This window comes from Aquila chrysaetos, chromosome 10, assembly GCF_900496995.4.
Source record: "Aquila chrysaetos chrysaetos chromosome 10, bAquChr1.4, whole genome shotgun sequence".
NCBI lineage: Eukaryota > Metazoa > Chordata > Aves > Accipitriformes > Accipitridae > Aquila > Aquila chrysaetos.
This window is the reverse complement of record NC_044013.1, coordinates 5,027,451-5,047,103: the sequence shown is the minus strand read 5'-3', so window position 1 is coordinate 5,047,103 and position 19,653 is coordinate 5,027,451. Positions and strand designations below refer to the sequence as shown.

The following is a 19,653-nucleotide window of genomic DNA, read 5'->3' as shown; positions in this document are numbered from 1 at the left end:
GCACACAACATTAAAATATACTACAGTTAAAGTTTTTTCTTTAACTCAGTCACTGTGTAATTGCATCTGCATTCACAGTAGAATTCGCATATGACTCTGTAGTTCATTCCCCCCCTTCTGCATGTCCTGTAATCTTTATTATGATGCTTCTGGATTTCTTTCAGTAAGTACAGAAGGAGACTGAGAACCCAAGTTGCCACTTGGCCCACAGTAGCTGGAAATGTCCTACATTCATCCCCTGAGGACTGATGGTAGTTGGTCAAGTGTGGGTTAACAGACCTTTGAAGCATTCTCTTGAACAAGGACTGGAGTCAGTCTGTTCTCTTGGACTGAGGCTGAATGCTTCTGAGTGTTTTAAAATGTGGATTAGGTTTATCAATTGACTCTTGTTCTATGTTGTCCTTGCTCAGACCTAAAAGGAGGGATGTAGAACTTTCCTGCTAAATCACTGACATTTTTCTTTTTTTCTTTTTAATATGTACACAATGGGGTATTTCCCCCTTATTTCCTTTTGGAAATGGCTAGGGCAGTTTTGCTCAAACTCTCAAAAAATATTAAGGATAAGGCAGACGTATGGGAATGGTAAAAAGTGGTCAAATGTGTAAGTAGCTGAAGACTGGACCTTGTAGGTAGTGTTATCACTTCCAACTGTAATAAGCTAGTCTTAATACTTAATTCTCTGGTGAAATAAATTCATCATTTTAATAGCTTAGGCTCTTGTCCTTGAGGCTTTATACATCATAGAAACAAGCATTAGGTGTATCCGTCATCAAATAATGTTCACGAGTGCTGTTAAAATACCAATTGCGATAACAGAGCTTATGTTCCTTACTTGTTCCATGAATTAGACGAAAAATCTGTAGGGGATCCCCAAATCCAAACTAATTCAACTTAGAGATACTTCCTCTTTCCTTTAGCAGACATTGATGTGTCTGGAGAGGCACGCAAATTGGACTGAGTGGGACATAAAAAGAGAGTTTTCTCTTTTTTTTTTTTTTTTTCTGGAAGCCATGCTATGTATGCTGTGTTGAAATGAAAGCTGTTAATTAAGAGACACGATTTGAAACTGGCTAAAATAAAGCTGATACAAGTCTGAAGAGAAAAACAGACAATGACAACTTCAGACTAAGCCCTCACAGTTGCTATTTGAAGTCTTTTGAAGCAGCAGCAGTTTGGTGTGAAGGTCTTCTCAGCCAACATGCTCAATTTCAATAAAATTGCCTACTTGCCTGTGAGTAGAAGAGAGGATCAGAATGAAAAGGTTTTCTTTAACCCACCTCTTTTTCCCTTTCCCTTTCTCTGAGACAGGTAACTCGGAGCTGTTACTACTTCAAAGACTTCAGATTTCAGCTGTGACAGCTAAGGAGATGTGTGGGGCAGAATTTTCAAAAGGGCGAAATTAAAATGCCTGCAGATGCATAAGGTGGAGGGGGGGGAAGTGAGGATGCAGTGTGGACTCTGTTTGTAGGGAAAAACCGAGGAGCAAAAATGCTGAAAATTATTAGTTACTGGAGTGCTAAATCATGGAAGGGTAATAAGAAGCAGCAGAAGGAAAACAAACTAACACCTTCCCACTGCAACAAACTAGTAGATAAATGTGCAGATTATATGTGCAGTAGACTTCACTGGTGGACATTTGAGCTTAAGTCACTATGGCTATGAAAGTTCTGCAGGTCTATGCTTGTGGCAAACACTTGCTGTGCACCTGGCTGGGCAAACAAGGACTATGTCATTTCATGAATAGGGAGGGAAACTGGTCATAGACTTAATGGCTGTCATGAGCAAAACATGGAGTTTTCTCTTGAAATACCTACTTAGCTATTTTCCTAGAAAGAGTAACATATTAATTCTCTAAAAGTTACACTTTTATTCATTTTCATTAGCACTATATATATAAATATTCTTCCATTTAGGTTTCTTCAGGAAAAGTGAAGTTGCAAATACTTAAGGAACAAATTCAAGGTAAACACATCTTTTTTTAACTGAATAAAAACTCACAAACTTCTGGTAGAGTATCTGTTTCTTGGAGGTTGCTGCAATTAAGCAATAAAGAAATCAGAGACTGGAGTACTGTTTTTTGGTGTTTTGGTTTTTTTTGTTTTTTTTTTTTTTTTTTTCTTTTCAGAGCCAGTGAAAGAACCATTTCAGCATGAAATGGTAAGTGCTGTAGCTCATGAAAAATCTGAAGTGAGGGGGACAGCATGTGGACTGCGTGAAATTAAGAGTGCGCTGCTGGTAAGTAAATGGTTTAAAAATTACTCTATAGCAACAGAATATAATGTGTATACATAGTAACTTTGTGCCAGTATCTAGACATATTATAAAGTGTAATACATTGTAAAATTAATTACCTTGGGTTTTTCCAGGCTGTAAGCTGTGTGTGGTCTGCACAGACAAGCTATCTGACCTGGAATTCACTTCCAGGCTCCTTCATGAATAGATCTGTATATGGAAATACATATGTCCATGCCTAAAACACAGGTGCAGGTCTAAATATTACACGTTAGCTTTTTGTATGTTAGCTTTTCTGTACAATGCAGTTGCATTATGGTAGTCTGTGGAAGTCGTCATACTAGCTGCCACCGCCCCTTCCGTAAAAAGGAATCATTTTGATGGAAGTATTGCTGCTGCTTTGAAATGATAAAGTCGAAGAGCTCATTTGAACTTTTAGCCTTAGTTTTTCTTGTGAATTGAAGATTTTTGAATACCTTTTTTTTGCAGTTTGTTCTGCTGGGAAAAATAAGACTTCTTTAAGATGGTCAGCTTGAGGTGCCATATTGACTATTAGATGTGCAGCAACTTAAAAAAGAGGAAAAAATTACTTAAATATTTGAGATTAATTTGATCCTGTTTTATTTAAATATCTTACCTTTCTGGAATTGAAATCATAGTAATAGTTTTTCTCATCTGTTTCCCAAAATATGTTGGTGATATCCATTTTAATTCTAGGACTTCTCGCTGTGATAACTACTTAGTGAGCATAAGGTAAGGGGAGGTTTTATAGGCTGATCTCCCTGAATGGCAAGGAAACAGATTAAATGATTCTCTTACCGGAACTGTTATCGGTTCTTTAACAGGGAGTTTCTTTCAGCTGTGTTTTTATTAATTTGCCCAGCATGTCCATGTGACTGAAGATGGCTGATCTCTTAGTTAACTAAAGAACACTACCATATGATTAAAAAAAGATGTATGGTTTCAGGCAAATAGGGCAAAATTGAGTAGTCCATGAATACTTGTAATTTAAAATACTTCGATAAGCGCCAGGGCACATTTTTAATTCTGACTGCTTTCTGAGCTGGCACGTGCTGGCTATGTTAGGAGTGGAAATTAGTATTATCAAGTATGAGGTGATTTATATTTAATAGAGAGATTTTGCCTTTTAACGAGTATAAATAGGAAACCTAGCCTCTGAAATACGAGATAGCCCCATACTATTCAATTTTTGAAGTACCTTGTGTAAATAGGGTAGTTCCATTGTTGAATAAGAAAACAACATTTTTATTCTAAAAAAAAATAGCACCTGTCTTACAAAGATTCCTGCCCCCTGTAATACATGCCACGATGTATTCGTATTGCTTTTATGGCAAATTAAACCAGTTGGAGCTGCTAACACTCAAAACAAAAGGAACTGGTATTTTATTTGTGTGGGTCTTTTTAATGGTTTTCCTTAGGAAAAAGTGCCTGTGGATTTTAAATTTCTGTTAAGATTACCTGGCATCAAAGCCACCAGGATTTTGCTTCCTTTGATTCTTCGGGTGTGGGCTTTTTTTTTTTTTTTTTTTTTTCCCCTTGGTCAGACTGAACGCCCCCAGCAGTGCAAAGGGAGTGTTTTTATTTCGTGCGAGCTTTCAACGCGCAGTCCCATCTGCACCGTAAATCCCTGTTTTTACACCTCGTTTTGCCCGCCCCGCCCCGGCTGTGCGCGGGCTGCTTGGCCGCGGCCGGCCGCCAGGCGGCGCTGCGCCCCCATGCGACGCTCCCGCGCGGGTGAGCCCCGCCCCGGCCCCGCCCCGGCCCCGCCCCGGCCCCGCCCCGGCCCCGCCCCGGCCCCGCCCCGGCCCCGCCCCGGCCCCGCCCCGGCCCCGCCCCGGCCCCGCCCCTGTCGCCCTTGCCGCTCGTCCGTGTGCGTCTGGCAGAGCCGCTCTTCCTCCTCTCGGGTGTTCTGCTCAGACGTTCGAAGCAATGGGCGGGCTAGAAATCGTTACCTTTATGGTGAACTGAGCTACGATTTGCTTTTTCCTTAAATGCTTCTGCCCCCCGCCCTTTAGGTGAAGCTGTGCTTCCGAGTACTTCATTCCTGATCCCGGAAAGTCTGCCGAATAGCACCTGTAAGATTAAGACAACGCTGGTGGGGAACAAGGCATTGTTTTAACTCTGCTTAGGTTACGAAGGGAGTACTTGCACACTATCACATGTGACTTTCTTACTCAGTAGAAAGCTTTTCAGTTAAAAAAAGTTTTCATAGAAGCAAATAGCATAGCTGTTTTATTGCAATCCTTACTGAAAGAAAAAAAACCCATCAGGCTGTCTTTTGCTTGTGCCTTGATGGATATTATACGCACGCCTCATAGAAAATGCAGTTAAATTGAACCAATGGTAGTGTTATGTAGTTGGAAATATGTAACAAATTGCTGGGTCAGGAGATTTTTACACCAGCTCTTGGAAATATTGTTATTGGTATATTGTTTGAGGCTTTTCCAAATTGTTGGATGTTGAGCATTTTAGGAAAAAAAATTGTCAGTACCAGAAATGGCCAAAGGTGTGTGTTTGTTCATCAAAGACAATTATATACTCCTGTGAGTATATTTAACAGTCTGTGTTACTTGTAATTTAAATATAAGGAAGCTTGAGACTCTGAATTCCTACTTATAATCATGTCTATTCTGTCAGATGCCATTTTAAGCATTCATGATTCTTTATAGTTGGATTCCACTCACACAGGAATAAAGTGTGATGAAAGTAAAATGTTATACAGTACAGTGGAAACTTAAGTTGTGTGTAATTTTATTATTCAGCTCAGTAATATTCAGTTTCTAACATACAACTTTATGTCGCATATCTGTTATGAAACAATAAAAATTTTATAATTAGGGTAGTAAAGATTTATCCTAGAATTATCGTGCAACACTTAATTGTAACAAACTTAAGTTTCTCATGCATAATATTTGATTGCATTTCATAAATAGGTTGTAAGAACTCTTTTTTGGATGAAATTGTACATGCATTTTGGATTTTATCTGTTGGACAAACCCACTGTTTTCGTTCTCCTAAGGTTATTCCAAATTTAATTTTCTTTCATTCCTGCGTTAATGACGACTGTTTTATAGCTGGACTTAATGAATCAAAGAGAAGCCATGTCAGGAACTTTTTATGAAAAAATGTTTGGATTCATATTTCATTGATATGATTACAAGGAATCCTTTATTGTGAGAATGCAAACTAACGTAAATGTAGAAAATGTAGATAGGGTCTTGACTGAGTGTAAGTCGATTTAACTATTTCAGTTCTGCTGTATGAGATTTTCATGAAGGCAAATTTTACTTTTCAATGGTGTTACAGGATATATCATGCTGTTACCCTGCTAAAATTTATGTGATGATCTCATTCTTTCTTCCCAGAAATATAATCCTTTTAGTAATGCAGTAAATTGTTAAAGCTATTCATCTGATAAATACATCCTTGTCGAAATGATCCTTGCTTATAGTATGTTAGTAGAAAGATTACATCATTTGATGGAAAAACTTCAGGTGAGAATTTAAGGCAGTTACAGAAGGATACACCATGCTGTGAGCAATGAAAAGCCAGTGATAAATAGTCTTTTTGGGATGATGTGTTATCCTGAGTTATGCAGTGGATATAAAAGTTTTTCCATGAGCTGTTTTGCATGGATATAAAAATATTTCACCACACACATCTAAATGCAGAGTGTTTAGCATTTTTTTGTTTTTTAATAGACTGTAGCAGATCTCTTAAACCTAGAACTGAAAACTGAGTGGTAGCAGTAGTAAGATAACAATGATAAATCTTGACATTTGTAATGCATTCTCTTTTAGACTTTTTTTTTTTAAAGGGATAAGCCACATATCTCATTTTTGGTGGTAAACAAACTGGCTTGAGATTTTTCAAACTCATCTAGTTCTTTATAGTTTGGTCTTCCCTGGACTATTTTTTTTATGTGTGAACTGGTATTACAGTTAGTCCCTTCAATGAACATTTTCATTTTGTTGACCTCTACAGATGTGCATCTGTCTACAGAAAAGCTTCAGTAAGCAGAACTTCATTAATAAAGTACATAGCTCATAAATTTGTTTAAATGATATGTGCTGCATAAAACACCTCACTTAGTCTGTCCTGTGTAGTACCTGATGGAATACTTAGATTATTGAATTTTTGCTCACATGTTTGGACGCTATTGATTTTTGCACACTACTGAAATTATGTGCTTATGTCACCATTGCTCTTCAATATGTGGTTACCTACCTGCTTTTAATGTGCTATTTGGTGGAATGTTTGAGTATGTTTATAATAAATTAATGTTTTCATAATGTTTCATGAACAGACAGAAGCCAATACACATGTTGGAAAATTGGAAGCTGTTGATCACTTCATCAAGGAAGTAAATCTGAATGAATGGAAAATTAATCATGAGCAGAAGAAAGTAAATAGCAAGCATCAGGTCACATCAGACAAGTTTTCATCTCTGCTAGCGTCAGTAGGCAGCGCTGAGGTAGTGTACAGTTTGGAAAAAAACCTATTCTTTTTATTGTTTAGGATGTCTCAGGTAGAGTGGCCTTAGGTTTTTCCACAGTGTGCCAAGTGAGGTATCGGGCTATCAGACTTGTATAGCCCATTGACCTCTGTTCATGTCTGTCGACATAATATCCATCCTATACATAGGATGTGGGCTATCCATGGCTACTGCTTTCTGCCTACTAAAAGCACTTAAGTTAAATAGGTTTTTTGTGGGCTTATACAAACTTTTTTGTTTTTCTTATTTTGCTCTTGGTACAACATTGCAAGGCCACATAAAAGATGAGTGATTTTGACTACCAGGGTAGCTAGACTAAGCCCAGAAATCAGGGTGCTGCCTTTCCATAGCTTGTTCTAAAAACATTGTTGCTATTGTATGTAATTGGGAAGAGGATTATCATCAGAAGTGCTGTATTAATTATGTTGTGGAACTGATTTAGGAACTGTCCTCAGAATCAACCTATACAGGCCTTGAAAATCAAGACAAAGGATTATTACTAAATGGTACATTTAAAAAGGAGGAATCTGCAGAGTCTTTTCAGGAAGCTTTACTCCAATGGAGAAAAGGTAATCGTGATCACAGAGAACAGCTGCGTGCCAGTGAGGTCCTATCAGGTATGATGTTTTCGGTTTTAATTGCATTTTAAAAATGTTAGAAGTCCGTTTTGGTGAGTTAGTTTTTTGATTAGTGAAGGCAGATGTTCTGTTAGAATCGTAAATGTTTCTGCTTAAGTTTTCTCTCTGTGTTCCTTTCTAAATTAACAACAACCTCTGATTTTTTTTTTTTTAATAATGTGCAGATTAATGTTTATCTCAATTCTTTTAATGAACTGTGGCGTTAGCTTGTGTCCCTCTACTTTTCTGTGGCATTGTTTCTCACATGAGACTTTTATATGAACTGTAATGCTCAAGCATAAAGTCACAGCTTTAAACTTGAGACAAAGAATGTGCATGGCTCAGGATTTCATATGTTGTATCAAAGTAGCTTTTCTGCTTGCCTTCCACAGGCTCTTAATATTTCTTTGTCCCAGTGAAAAGATGCAATCAGTTGAAGTATGCATGGAAAAATATGAAAAAAACCTGTTGTCTGATTGGTTTTATGCAAGCTAGTCTCTCTCCTCTAGCTCATGGATGGTTTTTGTTCCTTGTACAAAAAATACTATACCGATTTTTTCTTTTTTTTTTTTTTTTCTCCTTCTTTCCTGTGATATGGTGGGATTTTCCCCCACTCCACCCCAACCCACCTGCAATGTGGTAATCCTCCTTTATGTGAGAAGCTGTAATAAATACGGTTTTACTGGCTACCCCCACTACTGACTGTGTTGTGTAAATACAATACTGCTGACCATTTAAATTTTGGAATTATTCAAAGACTTAGCTAGGCATAGACTACTAATGTGACATTCATTCAAAAATAATGTAGTTACATAGCAAGTTTATAAATCTGAATAGCTGTATAATTTTTTTTTAAAATAATGTTAATAGAATCTATGGGAATTTGTGAGGTACAGACCAACCTTACTGTTATGAAGGAACCTATCCAAATTGAATTCAAGAAGGATGGCCTGAGCTACATGGAGAAACTCTTGCTTAAGAAATACAGAAGGTATTGTTGAAGTTGCTGGTACTAATGGAAGAAGTCAGAAATACTTAATAGCATTAACAAAAATTCCATTGAAACTTTTTAAATATTAGATATATTATCAAGAGTTAAGGTGACTGTATACAGCGTGCTCTATTTTAATAAAATAGCCATTATAACCAGACTTGATGACTTAATATTTCAGAATTACTGCAGATGTAGTATTTGGAGGGATTCTCTTTGCTATCAGTGTATTGTATAATTTGAAATCTGTTAGTGATACTTGGTTGGTTGCTTTTGGGGCATTTGCTACAGAATTTTTCTAGAGAAAAGCAAGTATGATCTTCAGGATACTTTTATAAACATTACAGAGTTGTTTTGTTAGTCCCTGAGGCTTCTCAATGAAGTTAGGAGGAGTTGCTGCTTTTCAGCAGCAGTTAATACTACTGCAGTAAGTAGTGTGGTGGGTTTTTTGGTTTTTTTTTTTTGTTTTTTTTAATGACTGTGATATTCTATATAAAAAAACGATGACTTTTAAAGATTGATTTCTTTTCCTTTTTTAGAACTCCTGTTGATCAAATTTCTGGTAGTTGCATTAAAGATTTAAGGCCTGTGCAAACACTGAGTGTACATCAGTCTGTGATTGGAGGAGAAGGAGATGACGATGATGTCAACGACTTAACAGGTGTAATAGATTTCTGTTGATTGAATCTAACTATTAAATACTGTTTCTTGAGATTTTTTTTTTTTGCTATGATTGCTGAACAGTTACATACTTAAGCGGTTTCTGCTTAAAGTAACAATAATGAAACAAATTTATGGTACTTCATAATAAATAAAAAGTTTTCATTTGTATAAGTGTATCTTGAACAGGAGAAAATGAAATGCATCAATTTAATTATATTTCGTAGTTGAAGAGGTGAAGAGATATTGGACATCTGTTTTTAAAGAGGAAGTACCCAGCACTATTTCTGAAAGTGCAGAGTCCTCTTTGAAAATTGAGTTTCTTGATGATGTAAGTATATAATAAAGGACTTCATGAATCTTCACAGTGATCTGAAGTGATTTGTTTAAATGTTGATCTGTTAAATATTTAAAGTAGTAACAGTTAAATAATTTCTAATAAAAAAAAAAATTGGCGCGTTGATTATCTTTTCCGTACAAATGTGGAAAACTTATCTTTCCAAAGGTTCCCTGTAATTTTTTCTTGTTGTGTCCAGGGATCCTTACTATATAGAAATTATATAAAAATAAAATCTGCAGGCTTTTAATCACTTGAGTTAATGTTGGTTTTTTTAATTTATTTTAATCTATTGCTGAATATGTTTTTTGTTTGTTTTTTAATTAGTCTTATGGCAAGGACTTGGAAAAATCATCAGACTTTTTGGAGATGGAGGCTGGGGCAAAGGGAATAAATAAGCAAGGAAAAACTGAACCACTCAAGCAGTGTGGAAGGTATCAGAAATACAGAGATTATTTGGAAGAGAAAGGGGAATAATCCTATCTTCTGATTTAGTTACATTCCTAAGAAACAGGTGCTTTTATCTGCAGTCAGTCATACTTCATATGAAAGGGGAGAATCCTTGATTCTAAATTGTTTTAAAGCATGGTTAAGATATATGTCTTCTCATCCTTGGTGCAAGATATGGACTGTGCCAGTAGCACGACACTTAGTTACTGCTTTCCCTTCCTTTACATTTCTTGCAAGATCATGTCTGCGATTTGCTGGTTTTTGTCCTTGAAAGTTTTTATTTGAATGACCTAATGATTTGATGACTAGTTTGTAAGACTGTTTAAGAACAGTTTGGCAGTTAACAAGCATAGGACACCTTGACTGTTAAAGTTAGTGAATAGTAAGTTTGTATCGTCGAGCTACCAAGGTATAGTAATTGCCTGTGACTAGAGAGGCATAACTTTGAAATTTTTTTATTTTGTTTGCTTGATCACTCCAATATTAAACCATATGAGATACATGTCTTTATAAGTGTATGTCCTGAATTACAGGTAGAATTTCTGTTTTGTATGCTCTTATGTCAGTAGGAGCAAGGAACAGCATACAGACAAGTCTAACTGGTCAGTGTTGTGTACTTTTAAGATACTCTCACTCGACTGATCTTGTAATTCCAGGCAAAACTAAGAGTCGTAATAATTACTGACACATGCAGTTCTTCTGATCTCCCAAAATTGATTTATGATTAGATGTGATGTGTTTTGTTACATTTTGTTCTTCTGGTCTTTCCTCCTTCCTCTGTTTTAAAGTGGCTTAGCAGTTGCAGATCAGAACGACACAGTGCAAGACATTTTGCAAAGAGAAACTGTAGGCATAATGAGAAAGTCATCTTGTTATTTAACATCCACAGCTGACACTCAATATTTTTTTACCTCTTCCTCTTGACAGAAATCCTGTTTCTTCTAAAGAAGTTTTTCAAGGTAAGTTTTGAAAGTACGATATACATAAGTGTATACAGTTTTATCATTCTCATATAGGGGGTAGTAGTCAACTACGACGGCTGTCTGAAAAAAATAATTGAAGATCATTAAATTATGTAGCATTCCCTGAGCTATGCAGGTCCCACAATTTGATGGGCTGCACAAGCTATTCTGAAATGATAGGCATCTGCTGTGACAGTAATCTCAGAGCTGTGAGCTCATATTTGAGGGATAGATTGCCCCAATATGAGTTGTATACTGAAAACAAGCCCATTATAAAGCAGATGAAGTGATCTTACAAATCTCTTAGTTTATATGTACTGTATTAGATTTAATGTATGGCTGTAATGCATGAGTGTTTTAGATCACTTAAAGAATTTGTAAAAGTGCAACTTAACAATTTGATGGCAAGGTTCACTCTATTACTTACTACATGGGAGAAACATACAAAGGAAAATCGAGCCAGAATCTATTTTCCATGATTTGCACGTGATCGGAGATGCGAAAAGGTAAGGGAGACCGTCCTGTTGAGTCACGAAGTTCAGAATGGACCGCGTTGCTTTCTAAAATCCTTCTCAGAGAGGAGTCTAGGTGTGGCTGGATCCAGACTTAGTCTCAGACTTGGTCAATGGTTTATGTCTAAAAGATTATTATGTGCACAATCAATCCTCTATATCAGTTAGGATTTCAATGTTTAGCATGCTATTAATCACTTATCAATCTGTCTGGTGTTAGTTCGCTCTGAAGTTCGAGCCCTCTGTTTCCTGAAACAGAATTTCAGGCATCGAGTCTTATAAAAATAATTTAATAGAGTGGTACAGCAGCAGGATCAGCTCAAGCTGGGTGCCCTTACAGACTACTCACCCACCCCTCATGTATTCTTCATGCTCTCCTTGTGCGCCTTCCACGTGCCCTTTGGTCCAATAGTGATTCTGGTCTGAGATCTTCTGACACCTTCTGACTCCTGATTGGATTCCTTCACTGTCTCCAGACAGGCTGTTTGTTATCTTGTTGAGTTGCAGGTGCTGTTGACAGTTGTAGCCTTTAAGCCTCCTTGTCTCCTGATTTACGCTAACTCTGGAGGCCCCTGTTTTGACTAAGTAGGTACACGTTCAGTAAATCTAAGTGAAGTTTTAGAGCTTGTGGCCTAAGGCTTCAGCAAATCTAGCTACTCATGCTAAGTAAGTAAAGCTAAGCAAACACCATACTAACACAACTTTACAACTTTTAGTGAATCATTCTGTTTAAAACTTACTTATTTAAGCTAAACAACTAATATCTCTTAACATTGAGAGGCATCCCTGCTCAAGGGGAGAGTTGCCTGGTGTGCAGTCTAGTTGGTGTCCAGGGAGAACTCAAATTGGGCTCATCCAGCGATCGGTTGCTGGTGAAAGATCTTGCTGCTGGAGATCACTGCCATGCAGCCATGCTGCCTGGCAGGGAGAGCTCAAAGAAGGCTCACTTAGGCTGTCATATTTGTGGGATAAAGTGGTTGGCTCATAGTCAAATTGCATACAATGGGGCAGGTATGCACGAGACTCCTTGTACACACAATTTTTGCTGTGCCTCTCTGCTCCTTGGTGGGTTTCCTAGAGGAGTTCTTGGCCTGGCTACGGCTCAGGCCTTTACCTCCTTTGGAGCCTGTACCAAACTGCTGCTGGTTTGGTTAAGGGGGGTTGAATGTATCCGTCACAACGGCATGTGTCCTTTTTATGTAGAAAAATGATTTTAGGTTGAGAAACTGTATAAATAATTACCTGTTCTGCATTAAAGATCATCATTTGTGTGTAAGTATTCCAGTGCCTGTTGCATGTCAGTGAAATCACTATGAAAGTTCAGCAGCTTTATTCTGTGGCACACTTAAGGGGTCCCAAAGATCTTACTCTGTGTCCTAAAAGTATGTAAAATACATTGTCACTTTTTTTAATATTAAGAAATAAGTTAGAATGTAAGGGTAATTAATTTCTTATTCTTGCAAGTACTGAACAATTGCTCCAGCACTTCAGCCCTTGTTCTAGCCCTTGTTCTCTTTGTGCTTAGTTCAAGAATCTGCTTATTTAAGTCTTCAAATGTGATCAAGCAAATAAGAGCTGACTAATGAGAAGTGATTTATGTGCTTCTTTGGGCACAGGATAAAAAATAAAATGGCTATGTCTTGTATAAACAAAGAAAAACAGCTTGCAGAATAATTCCCAGCCTGATAGTATGTATTTCAAACCATTATACTGTTTTTAAAGAAATTTTATGAAATTGCTACTATTGCAGTTCTTATGCTGGCTCTGGTTGGATTATAGCATTCAAAATGTAAAAAAATTGCATTAGCATGAAGTAGTAGTTGGAAACGTGTTAAGATTATTATCAATATATAATGTTTTCATAGACAATGATGTACAGGAACATACGCATTAGATACAGAGCTTGTACTACTGCCTGGTAAGTCTAGTCCGTGTATGTTGGCATCTCTGGATATCAGGCAGGAAGCTAATGAAAGTTAACTGTTCTTATTTGTAATTTTATGGCTTAGGGATAACCTCAATGGAGGTTTCATATTTTAAGTTCATGAACAAAATATAGTAGGCTTGCAGGTTATAATTCATATTTATTTCCATTTAAAAAAATTCCTATTTTCATGATTTTTACTGTACTCTTGTAGAAAAAATGGTTGTCTGCAGTCATCTTGAAAGAAGTGCATTGCAAAAGGAGAGTGTTAAACTAAAGACTATGAGAAGATCACTTAGCTCCTGTAAACTACCTGAGAAGATTTCTAACCCTACTGAACTAATGAGCAACAAATATCTCCTTGAGACACAGCTGCAGAAAAACAATGAAGATTCACAGGAACTGGACAGCATCTGCAATAGTCAGACTTTGGTTTTGCCTGTAATTACAAAGTCTTCAGTGGTAAAATACTGTATCTTTGATTGCTAAATAGATAAACTATGCTGCTTAATCTACTTTCCCAGTTTAGCATGAGGCAACATACCATGTTCCTGAATCAATTGAGAGATAGTGATAGTTGTATGCTTACCATGAAATATTCTACCACTTTTCCACTTTCTCTTCCAGAAACCCCTTCCCAAAGCAGTCATGAGTATAGTTTTAATCAGAAGATTGTCACTGCCTACCACATTTCATATGTAGGGGATGAAGGCCTCTGTGCTTTCCACTTTGTATTGTCAGTCTTCTGTTGATGTTGGAAAAAAAGCAAAAGAACGAACAGACTAGTCTCAGACACACAAAAAAAAAAAAAAAGGTGTGTTGGGGGAGAAAGCAGCTCTTCCCATGTTAGCATCAAGGTCACTTCACCTCTCGATTGAATGTAGATACTCTTATCTAACCTAAATTATTAAATGTTCTTTTGCTGAAAATAAAACTGAAAGCAAAAAATCATGGAGAGGTTTGGGACATTAGATTTGGACTACTTGTTAAACAGTATTACTTTAGCTGATGTACACAAAGATAAGTGAAAACAAAGAAAAACTGCTTTTCATGTCCACAGGGGAAGAATAGACTCAAACTCCCACAACATCAGCAACTGAAGTTTATAGGATTTTAAAGCATATATCGTGCAAAACCCATCATCCTTATGAATATCTATTATACCAGGCTATCAGAATCATTCCAAGTTTTATGAAATGAGCATTTTATTAATATAAACTTGCAAGGGCAACTTATGAAATTTCCTGTTTCTTTTCCTGTTTCTAATATCTTTGTGTTTTATTCAAGTTGCAGGATATAGCCAAAAGACAGAAATCTGTTTCTGCACGGTATTGGGGACTTGAAGGTTTCTTTGTTGTAGGTACAAACCCTAAACAAGTAATGCTTGAAGCACGTTCTTCACTGTGTGCAGACTCTAGCCCTATGGATAGTAATATCCTGTTTCCAGGTAATCGTGCATGAATAAATTTCTCAAACAATATACATGTTTACCACTGTTGCTGTAAGACACCCTTCTCTTCATGTAACTTGGATCTAGCTTACTTTTAGAAGTCACTTTGGGATAACAGTCATGCCAACACACACAACTGGTGCTGTGGAAGGATAAAATAAACTTACTGCGTTGAGGTAAATTACATCAATATAGTGCCATAGATTTATATGCTTCTTTATATCCCCTGAGAATTTGGTTCCAGTAGGAATTTCTGCATTTCTTTGTGCATAATATACATCACAAAAAAATGCTTTTAATGGTCTATGTGAAACAACATGTCAAATGATTGGTGAACATGAATATTAATTCGATCAAGTATATCACTTGAATTCAAGCTTGTTACTGTGTTATATATGATTTTTTTTACATTATCTGTAGAAAATTTGTTGCATGACTTCTTTAAATCACACACATTAAATGCAGCAAATATAGTAACAGTAAATGCATATTAATACAAAACCTGCAAATAATTTTCTCTAATACTTTTTAATTTCAGGAGAGGGAAAGTGGGTTACTGAAAGGAGCTTAAGTGAATACGCTGATGACTCTGTAGTTCAAGGTGTCTTAGAAAGTCAGCTACATAGACCTTCAAGTGGTTTGGAGACTCAGAATAGAATTTCTCCCCTGATGGTAGCATGGAGGTTATACCCAGGTAAGGACAGCAACAGCTTTGAGGTCCTAGTTTAACAGATTAATTTTTCTTATGTAAAAAGTAGAGGCGCTGTCTGCGATGATTCTGTTGAATTTATGTCATTTTTATATATTCATCTATGGTTTTGTATTTTGGGTATAATGACTTGTATACATGGCATTGTTTTCATAAGAATGAGCTTTTGAGTTAAAAATTATCTCTTTCCAGCTGTCACTAATAGTTTTTTTTTTTATTGTGTTTAGTTTCTACTCCTGCCTCTACCCCATTACTGCCCTCTTATCTTGAATGTTTAAATAATAAAAACTGTCGAGAACAAGATTATGTATTACTGTGTGTTTTGTAGTACCTAGTACAATATGGTTTTGATCTAATAAAAGATTTCTTCATGCTACTGAAATAAGTCTTATTACATGAACTATAAGAAACAAGGAAACAAGTAATGCATAACTGCATCTGCACTTTTTAGTTACTTTTCTCAATTTCAACTGTCTCCATTTCAAGGAATGTAGCTTACATTATTTCTCTCATCTTAAGCAACCAGTTTGGCATTTTAATTTTAAAAACGCTATGTGCAGAAATTGAAACTGTCAATTTTGAATCCCAGAAACATATTTGAAAGTGTCTGTATTTTATTCATGTTGCCTTAAATTAAAAAAAGGCAGAACCAAAGTTTTAAGCTTTCTACACACATTCTCAGTCTCTCCCCTCCCCCAAACTTGTGCCATTTTACATAATATTGAAATAATATTTTTTTTTCTGAAAGATGCCCCCCGAAGTATGAGGTGCTACTTCCCAATATAATTTGTAAACTCTTTATTAATATTTATTAATTCACAATTCTAAGCAAAATTAATAATCTGTTCTGATCAATTCATAATTTTAACTACAATTCATGTCATTAATGAGCTGAGATATAATTCTCTTCATGTGTGAAATCCTGAATTATTTGAAGTTGTGACCATTTCTGTTATTTCAGGGAATGACTCTAGAAGACCTTGGTCAACTAATGTGCTACACTGTAAACCGACTGGAAATTGTCCAACAAACACACAGCCAAGACCAAAGAGTTCACCTATGCATATGTTTAGAATTGATACTGAGATATCAAAATACAAGTGCCTTGACAGAACTAAACAAGATGAGTTTCTTTGGGAATATAATGCTGACCAAGAAGCCCTACTTGCTCTGGAAAAAGAATTATGTAGTCATACAGGTAAGTGGTAATACTGCATTTTTTTCCTCATGCTTACAAGTAACATAATGAAAACAAGTAGCTATTTCATTTGCCTTTGCAGATCTAACTGATTTTTGAAGCAAAAATATACTAAAGCATTTGATGATACAAGGCTCTTTTGTGGTTGAACAGTGATTTATTTCCATTTGATCATACTTTAACCTACCGTTAATTTAGTAGAAGCAAACTGTTTCACACAACTTTCTTAATTTTTTTTATCCCTTGCATTTTGTTGCAAAAAACCTGCAGGATGTGCTAGGTATTATTTCAGATCATAAATTTCTTTTAAATAGGTATCCTTTCCTTGCATATTTAATAGTGAACACCTCAGGTGTTGTTAGAAGCTGGATGTGATTTGATGCAAGGGTAGCAAGAAGGGGAAGAGATGGACAGGAAATTTTATAAATCTATCGTGACAAGAACTGCCACTAGTAAGGCACAATAGACATTGTTTTACCTCTCATTTTGGGTTTGACTCAACCCCCTTTCCTCTGTCTTTTTAAACCCATCTCCTTGTTTTTCGAGGGTAGGGGAGGTGGCAGGCAGGCACGGTCAGTTGGTTATGGTTGAACAGAATGAATAAGTTCTGGTTTTGTTCTTTGAATACGGGAAAAAAATGATTGGGATGCTTCTGTTCCATCTCAATGAATGGATAGGTCAAGTGTCTAAGACACTTCATGCCATAAGCAGCCTTGATAGGCTGCATCTCTTAGGCTGTCACGTGGTCCCTCCCTTCTGAGTTGCTATGGTGCTTTTATGTTGGCAGGTCCTAGCTATGATTCATTTTCAGGAAACAAAAGTAGTTTGGATTCCAGAGTGTTCTATCTTTTAAAATGTTGTTACCTTAGGTTTTGCTGTATTTTTTCACACAGCTCTTCTGAGGCTTCCAAATACCATATTTCAGGACAGCTGCCCTTCCATCAGAACCCTTGTGTTTTTGGAAGAGTTTCTCTTGTTAATGCTTGAAAAATGAACATCCATGCTGAATATGCTCAGAGAATAGGGAGGGAAGTTCTTGTTGAACTGTCCCATTCTTTGTCTCCCTTTTCATTCCACTTCCTTCAAATACTTTTCACTTGCTTGTAAGTTCATAACAGAGACTTATGGCTAGCAGGGAAAATAGTAATGTACTTGCATGTGTGTTGTATAAAAAGCATAGACAGTGACCCCAGTTGATCATCTTTTTGTATTGGTGGATGTGGGATATATCCTGTTATTCTGTTTTAAATATGTACTACATTCATTTGCTACTGTATTTTGAGGTTACGTAGGTATTAGTGGGCCCTATATATAAGGTTTCACATTGTACTGACATAAACATCTTGAAGCAAATCCTCTCCCTTTACTTCTAATGATACAGGAACCATATAATAAAAAGTCATAATTTATTTGAGGGCTTGTAGTGACATCCTTCATCAGCTAGAGTTGTTTTGAGACTTTTAATGGCAAGTTTTCATTGATAATGTGAAATTCTTTAAAATGTATAAGGTGTAGATACTGTGGTTTTTTTGTTTATATTTGTTCCTGAAATGACCTAAAATATTTCAGGTCCTGAAAAACCTTACAGCTTAACTTCTGAAGATGTAACTTCCTCCAGCAGTCACTCAGAGAAGATAAGTAGAAATACTACAGATTTCCATAAAAACCTGGAGCTAAAAGACCACAGCAGAGTTGGTACTTTCAGGTAAGTTAAACTTGCTGAGTATGTTTTTATGGTATTGTAAAATGCTCAATATGCCAAACATCTTGCCAGAACTGAAATAAAACCAGTCTTGACTTTCTCATTGTACTTTACATGCTGATTACGAATGTCAGCATGATCTATTTTGTATCTTGGTGTTCTAAGCCAGCACTCTCAGGCAGCTCAGATTAAGAATTAAGCCACATATTTTGTTGTCGAGACTCCAAACTAAAAATTTGGGGATTATGTTTTTCTAATGCGTTAGCTTTTTTTTTAATATACAGCACTTAGATTTATAAAGTATGTCTATTACAAATCATCTAAGTTCTTTGGTTGTAAGGTAGCTTTTAAAAGAGCAGTTCTGAGCAGGTGAGCCAATAACACATAACTCGCCATAGTCTATCATATATCTGTTATATCGCCTTGGAGACTAAAGAGATTACTGGAAACAAGGAAGTTCCACAAAGTTCTGTCTGTCATTGGTTTCTTACTATGATCTTGTAACTAGTAAGGGTCAGTGAGACACTGTGAGGTTAGCTACATGCTATGAGAATATAGCTGATTCAGAGATTTGTGGTTGGTTAGGGTTTGTTTTGTTTTGTTTTTTAATGTTCATAATATTGAAATTGCAGGTCAGTAGAAAACTAAACAATATTTGCAAATAGTGCAGATCGTATAAATGAGACTCACTTTCCTAGCTTACCTGTTCTAGGATGTGGGATTTCTCTATTAAGGCACTATAGTGACAAAGTTATTTACTTCTTACTTGTTTAAGAGATGAAAATGTATGCAACAAAAACTGAGGGGAAAAATTAATATAGTAGCTTGTAATGTATGTATACTTGCAAAATATACAGCAAAAGCTATTTTCATGCCTTGTAGTTCTACATATGTGAATATATGTCGCTAAGGCTTAAAGCAGAGTAGCTTGAGGAATTTGAGCTGAAAATCACTGTGGTATGTTTCTTTTAAGGGGCTGGGATGAAAGCCAAATGGATGATGAGGAAGAAATTCTGGAGGATAAGCAACAGGTTCTTGCATTACAGTGAACATGCAAAGAACTTAATGTAATTTCTATCTTTGTGTATCATACAAAACCAAGAAGCAGACGAAGAGATGTCTTAAGTGCTGCTCAAGATATTATTTATTAAGGATTATTTTGTAAAATTGTCAATAAAAAAATCTTAAAAATCCCTTGGGTTTGGCTCTTTTATTAATATGAAGAAGTAACAGAATGAAAGAAAACTGATCTTGTGCTATTATTTTTTAGGATTTTTTTTATTCTTTAATTTTTGTTCATATAAGGTTCCTTGCCCTCAGATTGAATTTTATGTCTCCAAATGCCAAGCTGAGGGGTAACGTGCAGGAGGTGTTAATGGAGCGTTCTTAAATT

General features: G+C 36.3%; 1 protein-coding gene across 9 annotated transcripts in view; it reads left to right on the top strand.

Annotated features, from left to right (window-relative positions):
* ZBBX (zinc finger B-box domain containing) overlaps nt 1–19,453 on the top strand; it is a 28,246-nt gene extending 8,793 nt beyond the window's left edge. For 6 of the 9 annotated variants that reach the window (XM_030028869.1, XM_041126903.1, XM_030028868.1 and 3 more), the window contains 15 exons: nt 1,914–1,962; nt 2,126–2,235; nt 6,560–6,727; nt 7,191–7,365; nt 8,236–8,356; nt 8,896–9,017; nt 9,244–9,347; nt 9,681–9,787; nt 10,731–10,762; nt 13,416–13,663; nt 14,489–14,648; nt 15,190–15,345; nt 16,322–16,558; nt 18,128–18,263; nt 19,234–19,453. In XM_030028869.1, the coding sequence (XP_029884729.1) occupies nt 1,914–1,962; nt 2,126–2,235; nt 6,560–6,727; nt 7,191–7,365; nt 8,236–8,356; nt 8,896–9,017; nt 9,244–9,347; nt 9,681–9,787; nt 10,731–10,762; nt 13,416–13,663; nt 14,489–14,648; nt 15,190–15,345; nt 16,322–16,558; nt 18,128–18,263; nt 19,234–19,309 (2,001 nt within the window). In that variant the 3' untranslated portion in view covers nt 19,310–19,453. The remainder of the gene's footprint in view (nt 1–1,913; nt 1,963–2,125; nt 2,236–6,559; nt 6,728–7,190; nt 7,366–8,235; nt 8,357–8,895; nt 9,018–9,243; nt 9,348–9,680; nt 9,788–10,730; nt 10,763–13,415; nt 13,664–14,488; nt 14,649–15,189; nt 15,346–16,321; nt 16,559–18,127; nt 18,264–19,233) is intronic. The other 3 variants (XM_030028873.1, XM_030028872.1, XM_030028875.1) reach the window with 3 other exon arrangements.
* The last annotated feature ends 200 nt before the right edge of the window (nt 19,454–19,653 follow it).